Below are 16,043 nucleotides of genomic sequence, written 5' to 3' on the forward strand. Positions count from 1 at the left end.
CATTTTGAAGAGAAACTCTTCAAGTCCTCCCGCCCCCCCCCCCCCCCCCCCCCTCCCCATGTATTACACCAGAGCATAGTTTGGCAATTTGCCGATAGTCTGCGCTGGTCGCAAGTGTGATGGATCAGTCGTGCTACAGAAGGAACAGCTGTTTTACGATATGGCCCCCCGATTACCTGTTCTCATTCTGTGTGACTTTTTTCTTTGGGGATGCATTAAAGATCTCCTCTACCACGTCACGTAGCAGAACTCCGGGAGAGAATACAAGAAGTGACTGCCACAGTCAGTGATGCTGTGCTGGGACGGCTATGGCAAGAATTCGATCACCGTATTGACACCTGCTGGGTCACTTGTGATTTGCGTATCGAAAGTTTGTATAGAAAACTTTCGGAGTTTCTCTTCAAAATGCAATATGTATGATATCTCTATGAGGTTTAGTTCTTGTGCAATAAAAATTGAAAGTGTTCCCTGACTTTATGTACACCCAGTATTATTGATGACTAAACTCTCTTATGTGTGTCTGTTGTTTTTATTAAACACACAGAAAAGTGCTACAATTTTATGCACTGACCTAATATTTAAATGCCGCTACAGTTTCTACCGCTACCTTTTATTTTATCAAGGATCCAAAACATGTTATGGTCTCCTGTTAATTTATTGTTTATCTTGTCCAATAATGTACATTCCGGGTGACCAAAAAGTCAGTATAAATTTGAAAACTGAATAAATCATGGAATAATAATAGATCATGCTTGGAATGACATGGGGTTTTATTAGAACCAAAAAAATACAAAAGTTCAAAAAATGTCCGACAGATGGCGCTTCATCTGATCAGAATAGCAATAATTAGCATAACAAAGTAGGACAAAGCAAAGATGATGTTCTTTACAGGAAATGCTCAATGTGTCCACCATAATTCCTCAACAATAGCTGTAGTTGAGGAATAATGTTGTGAAGAGCACTGTAAAGCATGTCCGGAGTTACGGTGAGGCACTGGTGTCAGATGTTGTCTTTCAGCATCCCTAGAGATGTCGGTCGATCACGATACACTTGCGACTTCAGGTAACCCCAAAGCCAATAATCGCACGGACTGAGGTCTCGGTACCTGGGAGGCCAAGCATGACGAAAGTGGCAGCTGAGCACACGATCATCACCAAACGACGCGCGCAAGAGATCTTTCATGCATCTAGCAATAGTTTTTGTTCTAATAAAACCCCATGTCATTCCAAGCATATGTGTCAATTTTTACCTCTCTATCCACATTATTCCGTGGTTTATTAAGTTTTCAAATTTACACTGACTTTTCGATCACCTGTTGCTTTGCTTATGCGAAGGAATTTGATGTCTGCTGACTGTGCATGGCTCTTGGCCTCAGTGGCCTCTGGTTTTTCTCCCATAGGGAAGTACAGATACACCCATAACTTTAAAAAGTTTGCCTGTGTTTCTACTCTCAGTTTTCCTTCCAGACTGCATTTAATTGTTTGACACACAGGCGGACGCCCTCAATATTAATGTCCACAAAAATATGTCTGGATACTGTCAACCAGATGGTATATGCCTAGTACGGGAAAAGTAGCGCATCTGTTGTTTGGTAACTGTGTATTGTGTACTTTAGTTTTTCTTGCACATTCCACATCCTCGACGACTTGTACACTAAAGGTTTACAATCAGGCAGTGTATCCAATCGTGTCTAATCACCTTTCCTAAATTGTCTTCTCTGTTCGCCAAATTTATCAAAGTTGTTCCACAAATTCTAAGCCTCTTCCTTAGGGGTGCCCATCCCCTTCTCCCCGTCATCCCGTGCCGTGTAATCCCACTGCCCACTATCCAGTGTGACATCGTCCCACTCTTACCTGCTCAGACCCATCAACTCCAAATGCTGCCTCCGGTTAGACTGGCACCCCACCACTTGTACCACCCCGCCACCGGTACAGCGCTGCCGCCCTCGTGAACCTTCCACCCCCTTCTTAACTCTGCCCCCCTCTTCACCTTCGACCAAAATAACGGTGTAACAGTAGTGCAGAAAATGGGGCGATGCATGAAATCTAGCGGAGCATTACTGCAGGGTCGTGTACTTTGCAGACGAGCTGAAGCACATAATCGGGAGCGAGACGGCGCGGCGCGGGCTGCTGCGCGTGTTCGAGCTGTTCCAGAGGCCGGTGCTCAACCGGCGCCTGCTGCACGTGCTGCTGGAGGGAGTGCTGCGGACGCTCTTCCCGGACAACAACCTCGAGCAGGTCAGAGTGGTGGAATATCTTTTTCTCTCCAGATACGGTATGGTGTTCAAACGTTCCCCCAGATTAACATTACTGTGTCTTGCCACGCTCTCATTGTGCACTGCCATCTTCAAAGGAATCCTTTTGTGAGCAAATATGCCAATCCCCTGTTTCCGCCACTTTTAAATGCATCCTTTCTGTTTTTCTTTGTTACGTTGTTTCATATCCTCAGCAGTACCACTCCAAACGGTTGCCCCTTCGACATAAATTTCGCCGTGGGGGGGGAGGGAGGGGGGGGGGGGGGGGAAGGAGGCACATGGAGTGAAGTCTGTTAGTGCAGTGTTTGTGTGCGGAACAACTACACTTACGGCAGTAAAAGTCAACCTCTTTCACCTTCCGTGCACCTTTGTATCTCTGTTGCTAATAAAATTTTCTAATTCCTCACCAGTTCCACAGTAATGGGCAGTAACTTTACTTTATAAAATATATAAAGTAGAGCTACAAAAAGTTAAAGCATATGATATTACAATATTGAAAAGGAAAGTTGCTACTATATAGCGGAGATGCTGAGCTGCAGGTAGGCACATCAAAAAGACTGTCAGAAAGTGAGCTTTCAGCCATCAAGGTGTTTGTCAGAGGCATAAAAACAAACACACACACACACACACACACACACACACACACACACACACACACACACTCACTCTGGATGCTGACACCCACTCAGACCCAGCAGCCACTTTTCATTGTTAAATTATATAATAATAATAATAATTACAGACCATGTACTGTACGCCAAAATTTTTTTAACACCCCTACTGCCAGCTGGCCATTCAGAAAGATTTAACACCAACAAGTGGGCAGTAAGGTCTGGGTTGACTACAACCAGTGTTGGCCATATGTGTTCGTGCACTGTTGTGGTGGACTATCCAGTCGTTCATATCTACGTCTGCCTCTACATCATACTTAGCAAGCCACCAAGCAGCATGTGGCACAACACAGCAGGTGTGTGTGTGTGTGTGTGTGTGTGTGTGTGTGTGTGTGTGTGTGTGGGGGGGGGGGGGGGGGGGGTGGGGGGTTACTTCAGGTACCACTTGCTGATACCTCGTTCCCTGTTCCACTTGCAAATGATGCACAGCAGAATGATTGTCGGTAGGGCTTAGAATTAACTCTAATTTGTCAGATTTTCTCATCTTGGTGGTTTTGCGAGATGTATATGGGAGGAAGTTATATGTAGTCCGACTCTTCTTCAAACTTTCTCTCTCAAAATTTCCACAGAAAATCTCTACGTGATGCTCAGCACATCTCTTGTAATGTTTGGCACTTGACTTTGCTGAGCATCCCTGCAGTCCTCTCGCACCGACCAAACGACGCCTAGACGAAACGTGCAGCTCTTTGTTGGATCTTCTCTGTCTCTTCTATCAGTCCTACCTGGTAAGGGTCCCAGATTCATGAACAGTACTCAAGAATTGATCAAACAAGAGCCCTATAAGCTGCATCGTCTGTGGACGAATTAAATTTCCTTCAGATTCTGACTGTGAATATGCTTGGTTTCTGCTTTACCTAACGGCCGCCCTGGGTAGGTGCTCCTGTCTATTTTTTGATAGACACTGTTTCTAGCACTTTATCATCAGTAGTGTAGCTGTACAGTAGTGGATTTCTTTTCCTATGTATGTGCAATATGTTAACATTTATTTAGATTTAGGGTCAACTACAAGAGCCAGCACCATTCATCAAGCATCTGCAGGTCATTCTGCAAATTGATACTGTCTTCTGATGGTGTCAGTTTCTTTCAGACAACTGTATTGTCTGCAAACAGTCTTAAGAGTTTCTGACACTTTGTACTAGATCATTTATATACATTCATATACCTGTCACACTTCCTCTGGGTACCGTATTTACTCGAATCTAAGCCACACCTGAAAAATGGGACTCAAAATCAAGGAAAAAAAATTTTCCCCAATCTAAGCCACACCTGAAATTTGAGTCTCGAAATTCAAGGGGAGAGAAAAGTTTTAGGCCGCACCTCCAAATCAACAAAGTTGGTCCATTGTAATATGAGACACAATTTAGGTCGAATGAATGACTGTACAGCTACAGTAGTTTGGTTCGAGTCGTAAGGTTAGCAGTTAAGCTTTACCAGGTAGCCACTGCTATGCGTCAGGAACTCCGTACGTATTTATACGGATACCCTTCCTTTTACATGTGCTTCGTCTGGTTTGAATCGATTGCTGTATTTTGCTTTGATCTGATAAGTGCCGTTTTCTTTGTTATAGGTGTTTACGTCACTCTAAGCTGAAAATGAATTACTGTACTGTGTCACGCATTGTTTGCCGCATTCTGATAATGAGTGTTTACGGCCTGTCGCTGCTTGCAGCATGCCTTGCTTTTGTGCGCACTGTCGCCGCTTACAATAAAAAAAAATGATGAATTGTCTCATAGCGAAACAATAGCAAGAGACTGTTATTTGTGGTTACTTACATTGCTGCTTTCTTTGATAATGATCAACAAGAACCAAATAATTGACTGCGTATGATAGAAGATGTTCTGAATGAGAGTTTAGCGAAAAATTTTCTCCGGTTGAAAATCTTTGCAGACGCCTCTTTAGTATGTTACATTCTGCACAAAAATTATACTAATCTTAGATTTAAAAATCTTGTCAATTGCCGTGCTTCATTTCTGACTGTATCACTATTAGGCATAACAATAATACAAATATAAACATGACATTATATGTATATTCTTCCGCATTTGTTGTTGTCTCACTCTAGTTTTGTAGTTTATTAGGCAGACAGGATTTAAATAAGATAGCAGCAAACACGAAAGAATACAAGGCAAAATGTTTATATTCGTGTTATTCTTATGGCGAAGGGAATACTGCATGTGATTCACAATTCATAAAAGTTCTTATTAGCAACCATCTCTTGTCACAGGTAGGAAAAAATTCAGAACGTAGAGTTGGCCATATTGACAAACATCCCAAACAGTCTTGCCAGTCGGATTTTCATGGTACATTGAAATGCTGCTACATTCGAAGATGAACAATACGGAATTTGTAATTACTTCATTGGATAATGTATGAAAATGCAGTGGTCGAAACTCGGGGCGGAGTAAAAAGCTCGTCTTCCACCTTTTTTTTTTTAATGACGCAGAGGTTTTGGTGCCAGTATTTATCTTTGTGCCTGCAAAGCATGCCTGTGTAGCGCTACATATATTCGATGGCAGAAGTTAGTTGTGGCGACACCTACCAACATTTTTCAGAACTACCACTTACTTTGCACTCGATTCTAAGCCGCAGGTGGTTTTTTGGATTACAAAAACCGGAAAACCGGAAGATTTGAGTAAATATGGCACTCTGGAAATTACCTTTACATCTGTTCAGTTAGTTCCATTAAGAGCTAGGTGTTGAGTTGTATCTTCAAAGTTGAGTCCAGTCACAAATCAGGTCTGATACTCAGTAAACCCTTCCATCCCCCCCCCCCCCCACCCACCCACACACACACACACACACACACACACACACACACACACACACACACACACAATAAATGGCAGTGCAGTATGATGTGAAATACCTTTCTGAAGTCAACGAACACGGCATCTGTCTGAGTGCTGTCATCTGCAGCTCTACGGATTTCACGGATGAATGCAACTTCTGTGGACATTTTCCTCTTGTGGCCTCCCTGAAATGCTCCAGAACATTGATGTAGAACTCGTTATTCATCTCACCAGGAGGGACAGACTCTTTTTATTTTCAATCCCCTCAGTAATTCAGTTCTTGTGATGGAATACGTTGAGATGTACCAAAACTTGTTCCTAAGATGTTGTAGATATGTCATATGGTCTATCCTTAACCATGCAGAATCACACCTCTCAGTTTCTGGACATTTACTGGTGTGATGCCAGTTGACTGCTGACTAGAAAGATTGCCACCATCAACTGGTGTTCTCCAATTTTTGAAATGCCTAAGCACTTCATTCGTCTGTGTCTGGTGCAAAGCATTATCTTGAAAGTCTCCGCTTGTCACTTGCTGTGTTTCTGTAGCATGATTCCGACACTTACAAACAAAACTTTATGCAGAGTTGCTATTTTCTTCAAGGTTCCCAGCACAAAACCGCAAACTCGTGATACCGGGCCAGTGGAAATACATTGAGGTGACAAAACACATGGGATAGCAATATGCAGGTATACAGGGTGTTACGAAAAGGTACTGCCAAACTTTCAGGAAACATTCCTCACAGTCAAAGAAAGGAAATATGTTACGTGGACATGTGTCCGGAAACGCTTACTTTCCATGTTAGAGCTCATTTTATTACTTCTCTTAAAATGACATTAATCGTGGAATGGAAACACACAGCAACAGAACGTACCAGCGTGACTTCAAACACTTCGTTACAGGAAATGTTCAAAATGTCCTCTGTTAGCGAGGATACATGCATCCACCCTGCGTCGCACGGAATCCCTGATGCGCTGATGCAGCCCTGGAGAATGGCGTATTGTATCACAGCCGTCCACAATACGAGCATGAAGAGTCTCTACGTTTGGTACCGGGGTTGCGTAGACGAGAGCTTTCAAATGCCCCCATAAATGAAAGTTGAGAGGGTAGAGCGTGGAGGCCACGGAATTGGTCCGCCTCTACCAATCCTTTGGTCACCGAATCTGTTGTTGAGAAGCGTACGAACACTTCGACTGAAATTTGCAGGAGCTCCATCGTGCACGAACCACGTGTTGTGTCGTACTTGTAAAGGCACACGTTCTAGCAGCACAGGTAGAGTATCCCGTATGAAATCACGATAACGTGCTCCATTCAGTGTAGGTGGACGAAACTAAAATGAGCTCTAACATGGAAAGTAAGCGTTTCCAGACACATGTCCACATAACATCTTTTCTTTATTTGTGTGTGAGGAATGTTTCCTGAAAGTTTGGCCGTCCCTTTTCGTAACATCCTGTATAGATGGCAGTAGTATTGTGTGCACAAGGCACAAAAGACATTGCATCGGCAGAGCTGTCATTTCTATACAGGGGAGTCACGATGTAATTATGGCTGCACTACAGGAATTAACAGACTTTGAGCACACGGAACATTCCATTTCATAAATCGTTTGGGAAGCAATTTTCTGAGATCCACAGTGACAAGACTGTGCCGAGAAAACCAAATTCCAGGCATCACTTCTCACCACGGACAACACCGCGGCTGACGGCCTTCACTTAACGACCGAGAGCAGCGGAATTTGCGTAGAGTTGTCTGTGCTGACAGACGAGCAGCACTGCACGGAATCGACGTGGGATGTGTGGCAAAATGTATTACCTGGGACAGTGCAACGAAATTTAGCACGAACAGGCTACGGTAGAAGACGACTGACTGGAATGCCTTTGCTGACAGCACGGCATCACCTGCAGCGGCTCTTCTGGGCTCTGACTGTATCGGTTGGACCCTAAACGACTGGAAAACCGTAGCCTGGCCAGCTGAGTTCCAATTTCAGTTGGTAAGAGCTGATGGTAGGGTCTGAGTGTGAGGCAGACCCCAAAAAGCTATGAACCCGAGTTGTCAACGAGGCACCGTGCAAACTGATTGTGGTTCCAGAATGGTGTGTGCTGTGTTTACACAAAATAGACCGGGTCCTCCGATCTAACTGAACCCATCGTTCACTGGCAGTGGTTATGTTTGGGTACTTGGAGATCGTCTGTAACCGTTTGTAGACTTCACGTTCCCAAACACTGATGGAATTTTTTATGGATGGCAATGTGCTCTGTCACTGAGCCACAATTGTTTGCAATTGGTTGGAAGAACGTTGTGGACAATTTGAGCAAACGATTTGCCCACCCACATTTCTGGACATAAAATTCGTCGAACATTTACGGGACATAATCGAGAGGTCAGTTTGTGCACAAAATTGCATACTGGCAACACTTTCACAATTCCACTGTGTGATCAAAAGCATCCAGACACCTGACTGAAAATGACTTACAAGTTTGTGGCACCCTCCATTGGTAATGCTGTATGGTCTCAGCCCACCCTTAGCCTTGATGACAGCGTCCACTCTCGCAGCAATACGTCCGATCAGGTGCTGGAAGGTTTCTTGGGGAATGGCAGACTATTCTTCATGGAGTGTTGCACTGAGGAGAGGTATCAATGTCGGTCAGTGAGGCCTGGCAAGAAGTCGGCGTTCCAAAACATTCGAAAGGTGTTCTGAAGGATTCAGGTCAGGACTTTGTGCAGGCTAGTCCATTACAGGAATGTTATTTGGGAAGCAAAAAGGTGCTTAAAGCATCAGTGTAGGCCTGTGGTGTGATAGTGCGACACAAAACAACAAGGGGTGCAAAGCCCCTCCATGAAAAACATGACCACACCATACCACCACCACCTCTGACTTTTACTGTTGGCACTACACACACTGGCAGACGGCGTTCACCAGGCATTCGCCGTACCCACATTCTGCCATCAGATTGCCACATTGTGTACAGTGATTCGTCACTCCACAAAACATTTTTCCACTCTTCAATCGTCCAATGTTTACGTTCCTTACACCAAGCGAGGTGTCGTTTGGCATTTACAGGCTTATGAGCAGCCACTTGACTGTGGAATTCAAGATTTCTCACCTCCTGCCTAGCTATTATAGTACTTGCAGTGGATCTTGGTACAGTTTGTAATTCTTTTGTGACGGTCTGGATAGATGTCTGCCTATTACACATTACGACCCTCATAAACTGTAGGTGGCCTCGTGTCGGGTCAGCCTATATGCTTTTTTGCTGTATGTGTCCCTTCACATTTACACTTCACTATCACATCGGAAACAATAGACCTAAGGATGTTTAGGATTGTGGAAATCTCGCTTACAGATGTATGACACAAGTGAGACCAAATCACCCGACCACATTCGAAGTCTGTGAGTTCTGCAGAGCACCCCATTCTGCTCTCTGACTATGTCCAATGACTAGTGAGGTCGCTGATACGGAGTACCTGGCAGTAGGTGGCAGTACCTTGCACCTAGTATGCAAAACGTGTCGGAATACTTTTGATTGCATAGTGTATGTTCTGCAGGGGACACCCAACAAGTTGGTGAGTCCACGCCACATCGTGTTACTGCACTATGGCAGGCAAAAGGAGAACCAACACGACAGGAGGAGATATACTGTAGCTTTTATCAGCCCAGTGTGTGCTCACCAGCGACACACAGCTGCCACTCACAACACAGATTTGAGAAATGTGTGTGAGGAGCACCTGTTTTCACCAAAGTGTACGGGTCCGAAGATGGCGTTGATGCAACACTGAAACTAGTAGCGCAGTAAATAAATAATCTTAAGTACAGCTGCAGAAATTTCGTTTTTAATAAAAATATTATGAGAAGGAAAGTTGCTACTCACCATATAGCGGAGATTCCGAGTCACAGGTAGGCACAACAAAAAGACTCTCACAATTATAGCTTTCGGCAGTTAATAGATAGACATACGCACAGGAGTGCTGTTGCTTGCAGTACGGTTTCAGTTGCCTGAGACTGCAGTCGTGTGGGTGAGTTGCGTTTGCACGCACACGTTTGTGTGTGTGTGTGTGTGTGTGTGTGTGTGTGTGTGTGTGTGTGTGTGTGGTCAGCCTATTAAATGCCTTAATGGACTAAAGCTGTAATGTGATACTCTTTTTGTTGTGACTATCTGCAACTGAGCATCTCCACTGTATAGTGAGTAGCAACTTTCTTTCGCATAATATTGTTTGTATAATTGTGTGTTCTCCTGCCACATTTGGTGAGTAGACTTTTTATCTATCCAATTATATTTTCAAAAATTGTTTATTTTTGTTGAAAGGGATAGATTGCCACTCATCAGACAGAGGATGAATTGAATCGCAGACAGGCATAGTGAAACAGACTACTAAACATTTAAGCTTTCAGTCAAAAAGTGCTCTCCTTACGAAATAGAAGACGAACAGATTCAGACGGACACAACTCGCACACGCACAGTCCTGCAAGGGCCAGACTGTAGTCTGCAACTGCATCTGAAATGGTCGGCAGTCTACTGGGGTCGGGTGGTGGGGGTAAGGACGTGGCGTAGGGGAGGGATAGGGAGTGATAGCAGGGTAGGAGTGGGGGAGGGCGCAGAGACTCGACGGGGGCAGGATAGGGTCACTACGGGCAGAGTTGGGAGGCTATGCTGGGATAGCGGAGGTGGAGGGGATAGGGAGAAAAGAGTAGAATACGGGTAGCGTAAAAGGCCATCCGGGACGGGAGCACCAAATCCCATTCTTCGCCAGGGACTCAAATACCTCTGTTTGTGCTCTGTAACGAGGAATATCCTCCCTACCTTTTCGACAGTGGTATTGCGCAACCTACCCTTATCCGACCCCACTCCACCCCCCTCAGAACCTCTTTTCTCGTGGCTCGTATCCTCGTAACAGTCCTAGATGCGAGACCTGTCCTGTACGTCCTCTGACCGGCATCTGCTCCAGCCCTGTCAGAGGCATTGCCTGTGCCGTCAGAGGCAGAGCTACCTGTGAAAGCAGTTCACAGAACTACAAACTAGGCCACAGCTGCATCGTATGCGGGTAGGACAACTGACGAGCTGTCCGTTGAAATATGGCATCCCGGCTATTACACAAGTTGAAAATATGGTCACTATTTTTTATAAACTTAAATTTGCCATATTTCGTGACAGTACCTTTTCCATTAGACGTTTGCAAGCAAATATAAGTCTTGGCTTCAGTTGTCTAAGTATGATTCCACAATGCATCGTTGTCGGCTGCAGAAAATGACGTGGTTCAGCGTGTTTCTCTCATTTTGGTGTTTCAAATACAGTTTCTTCCAATGTAGTTTCTTCTTTTCAGATAATACAAAAATAATAGTTAACATAATTCAAAATTATTTATGACTGCGACCTTCACATTGTTCTTCCGTCAACAACACACCAAGAGTTAGCTTCCGACTCGGACTGACTATAGTCAAAGACTACTCCAACGTCAAAGATATTTTACACAATCAGTTTCTTTGCTATTCTTCGATACATTTTCTAATAGTAATCAATATGCTTTTACTCTCAAAAACAGAAGTAAATTAACATATAATAAGACAAATTATAATAAATTCTGACAAAAATATAAGAAAACATTTTCAATTCAATATCGACAAATACGGTAAAAAAAAATAAAATCTCCCAGATCCATTACAACTGCTCCCCAGGGCTTTTGTTGTTATGGACAATACAACAAAATCCCGACAACACTCAGTGATGGATCTGTATTACACAATTAGTACACTAATGATGCAGTCTGATAACCTCTTCCAAATTTGAACTCTGTGAATCTGTGGATTTGTTACTGGCTGTTGTTGCAATGATTCTTCCCCATCAATCTCATACACAAAAAATTCAAGTAAAGAAATTATTTGACATGACAAATATACGTGGTATAAAACATACATGAGAAATATTCTAACATACAGCATACAGATTGAAAATAATAGAAAGGTAAAACTCATTTCCTAGAATAAGATTTAATTTTTTTTTTAAATATTAATGTTAATTTCATTATGCTTACATATTGTTCAGTAAAAATGATACTGGACATATATAGTGTAATGTGTTTTTCTCTATATTTGCCTTTTATATATATATATTTTTTAACTTCTGATTTTTTAAAATTTTTATATTTTTTTTATCAGTCAAGGTTTTTTTGTATAATTTTTTTTGCTTATGATTTTCTTTTTAAATTTTTTACTCATATTTTTTTATTTTGTATTTTTTTTTTCTTATGATTTTCTTCTTTTAGTACAGCTAAAGATACATCAGTATTATCTAAATTTTTGCAATTGTTTATGTACACTTTCCTCTCTACTACAATATTACTACAAGTCACATTTTTATGAAGAGTACTTTTGCTCCCCACAACATCGGTATAAACAACAACAGTATAAACAACAATAAACTGCTCATATATCATGAGGTTTTATCTAAAATTGGTTTTGAAACTTATACCTTTGCATGCATGTCCTCACATGCATGCCTTCACCCACAGGGAAGACTTAGCTTCCAAAATTAGAAAAATTCAGAAATGCTCACTAGGGAGACTTTTTTTGTAAAAAAGTAAAAATAAATCTTTCTCTCATTCTTTGTTACATCAGTGTTTTTTCATCAGTTTCAATTAACATGTGACTTCAAATTATTAATTTATACATGCAAATATACATACTTGGTTGTACAGGTAGTTTTGTTCTAACAAGCATATTCCAGTGGAGGACTTTTGTTTTAGATGATAATAGATTATTTAAATTTTTGAAATTATGATTTCTGTTTATACAGTTTTAAAGAGACAACATTCTTAAGACCAAATAATTTCTTTGACTTAGGATACACCAAACGATAAGCATTAGGGTGTGGATTTTCTACGACTTTTCTCATGCTTGAGCAACATTCTGCTTGCAAATGCTATGGTACAATGTATCTCTACTCTTTCTTGAAATAACTCTGCTCCAAGCCCATAATTACTGCTATCAGTGTTCAAACAAAATGGTAAATTAAAATCAGGTCTGTGTAATAAGTGTTGCTTCCTCAACTCTTGCTTAATTTTATCAAACTCTTCCTGACAACTTTTATCCCAAACCCAAACAGTGTTTTTCTTAAGTAACTGACTTAAACATGGTGCATTCAGACTCTGATCATTTATATGTTTTCGGTAATAACCGCATAACCCAAAGAACGACTTTAATTGTTTTTTAGTCTTAGGAATAGGAATTTCTGAAATTGCTTTAATTTTTTCTGGATCTGCCAAAATTCCCTTGTCTGTGACAACATGACCCAAAAATTTTAATTCAGAAACTGCAAATTTACATTTCTCTAATTTCAATGTCATCCCCCCTTTTCTAAGTTTTTCACAAACTGACTTCAAAATCGAAAAATGTTCCTCCCAATTTTTCCCTGTAACCAAAATGTCATCTACATAGATTATCAGTTTAGACGCAAGCTCTTGCCCCAGTACATGATCCAAAGCTCTTATAAATTTGGAAACAGAAGAATTTAACCCAAATGGCACAACACAATATTGGTAACTCTTACCATTGTACAAGAAAGCAGTATATTTTCTAGAATTAACCGAAAGTGGTACTTGATGAAAACCCGAAGTTAGATCCAAACTTGACATATATTTTATATCTGTAAATTTATAGAGTAACTCATCAATATTTTCAGGATGGTCTGTCTGTCTGAACAAAATTTTGTTTAAGTGTCTAGAGTCCAAAACCAATCTTACTCCACCATCTTTTTTCGAAACTACTACTAGAGGATTATTATATGCACTGATACTCCTTTCTATTATATTACATCCTTCCATCTTTTTCAGCTCTTTCTCAACAGCAGGTCTTTTTGATATTGCAATAGTGTATGGTTTTATGTCACTAAAAACATCACTGTATTCCCACAGCAGATTTTCTAACTGTTGTTTTTGCTCCCCAGATAAATTTTGTGTTTCTGAAATTTTCAAATTTACTAAATTCCCAAATTCAACTTCATCAGTATCAAATCTATGAATTTCAATATTCTCCAATCTATTTTCTTTTAGTAAATTAATACTGTCAAAATTTCCATTACTCTGATCACGAAGTGTGTTCACAAAATTTGTCTGAATGTATTCCCTTTCACTAGTTTCTATCAAACGTTTTCTTCCAACCCAATCAAATGCTGTATTTACTTTTACTATCCAATTCATACCCAAAAGAAAATCCTCATTAAATTCCTGAATTACAAAACATCCATGTGTGAACAACTTGCCTTCAATTAAAATTGTCACTAAAGCCTGGCTTTTTACCAATTTACTGCTCTTCCCAGTAGCACCTTTTATCTTTACCCCAACAACTGGCATTTCAACATAATCTTTCCCCACTTTCAATTTTTTGCTTAATCTTTCAGATATTCCCGAGATCTCACTTCCTGTATCAATTAAACATTTACCAATCCATGACCAAATTTGAACTTTTATATAAGGACTGCAAAATTGATCACTTTTCTCAGAACCTGTATCCTCATGTAATAAATCACTTTCAATTTCCCCAAACCTATACTTATCAGAATCATATGGTATACCATTATATGTATTATTTGTCACAGTTATAAAATTTGCACAAGATACAAAATTGTCATTAGTACTCTCTATTATCTCAAATAGCCAAGAATTTTCATCCAAATCACATTGTATACTATTGAAGTACTTATCCTTCAGCTTTTCAAAAATAAAATATCTCATCTTTTTCCACCACTCAGGACATACAGTTTCACATACATTAATAAGCATCTTTCTGAAGTTCTTGTCAAAAGAAATAGTTTCACTGTTCAGCCATGTATTCATAAGAAATGTGTGTGTATCATTAGTATCTGTAAAAGTTTCACTTAGGTTAGAAGTTATACATGTGTCATCGTTATTTGTGTAGTCAGATTCTTTACCAGCAACATCTAAATTCACACTTTTACATACACCCAGATTGCGAGTATTATTCATCCTGGTAACATCCCTGGGAATTTCTATAATATTCTCACTATTTAATCCATTTTCAACCATGTGTATACCCAACTCCCTATTTAAACTAATGAAATACCTTTCCTCAACATCATCATCAATACCATTACCATCATTATCAACTTTGTCAACAACATCATTATCATTACACATATTCAGGTCATACACATTCAAATTATTCCCCAAAATATTATTTCCCCTTTCTAAAGTTACCAGATCCCTTTCACCAACATTTTCATTCTCACAGCATGCATTCTCTCTTTCATTCACACACATCTCTGAACTACTGCAAATTACATCATCCGACAAAGTGTTTTTCTTTTCTGCCCAAGTGTAAAACTCTGTTAAATTAAATGAATCACAATTACTTTTATCTACTGTATGTTCTTGTGTATTGAAAATGTTATCTTTATCATTATTATTTTCCTTTTGAAATTTCTTCAATAAGTAACAACTAATGACCTCATGTGATAGCTTAGGTTTGAAACTGACCTGTTTGGGTTGATGATAGTCACATCCATTGGTCCTTTCATCATGCTCACCTTCTGCCTCAACCTTGCGGACCTTCAAGGGGGCGTCTACTCGTTTTTTATTTCCGGTTCCTGTTTGAACTGCTGATTATGGTTCTGCCAATGTCTCTGATCAACATTTCTGATCCCATTCCTATACCAAACATTACCTGATTGTTCGTAGTTTCTATTGTACTGACCTCTATCAAAATTTCTGTGATTTTGATCCCTAAAGTGTTCTCTATTTTGTTGATTATTAACGCGAAAATGTTGTTCTTGTTTTGGATAAAAATTATGGTCCTTCTTTTCAAAATTGTTATATCCCCCTGAATTTTGACTGACACCATGATAATTGTTTTGTTCCCTTTTTTGAAAGTTGTCATTTCCCCAATTTTGACCATTACCTTTCTGAGTAAACCCACTGTGTGTTCTTGTTGTTACCCTATCCAACTTTTCAATATAATTGAGAAACTGCTCTACATTACTATCAGGACAATGAACTAAACTCAACTGCATTGCTGATGGCAATCTTCTCTTTAAGGTATCAATTTTGATCAAGTCATCCAAAGGTTTTGTTAAATGAATAAGTTTTTGAAGTTCACTTTTGCAAAATTGTTTCATGTTCCCATCTGATTCCCTATAGTTTCGCCCATTCAAAAATTCACTTTTGATTCTAGTTTGTTTAAGATCATCCCAAAATTTTTCCAAATATTTTGATTCAAATTCTGAAAAGGTCATCCCCAAAGTTACAATCTGGTTTGCCCAAGTCAAAGCTTCCCCTTCCAAGAATTTTTTCACAAATTTAATTTTTATGTCATCTGGTGAGTG

At 40.4% G+C, this 16,043-nt stretch overlaps 1 protein-coding gene across 3 annotated transcripts in view; it reads left to right on the top strand.

Annotated features, from left to right (window-relative positions):
- The window catches only part of LOC126426732 (sorting nexin-13-like), a 399,890-nt gene that overhangs the window by 371,695 nt on the left and 12,152 nt on the right, over positions 1 to 16,043 (top strand). For all 3 annotated transcript variants that reach the window (XM_050088694.1, XM_050088696.1, XM_050088695.1), the window contains one exon: positions 2,083 to 2,237. In XM_050088694.1, coding sequence (XP_049944651.1) covers positions 2,083 to 2,237 — 155 coding nt within the window. The remainder of the gene's footprint in view (positions 1 to 2,082; positions 2,238 to 16,043) is intronic.

Source organism: Schistocerca serialis, chromosome 11, assembly GCF_023864345.2.
Source record: "Schistocerca serialis cubense isolate TAMUIC-IGC-003099 chromosome 11, iqSchSeri2.2, whole genome shotgun sequence".
Lineage (NCBI taxonomy): Eukaryota > Metazoa > Arthropoda > Insecta > Orthoptera > Acrididae > Schistocerca > Schistocerca serialis.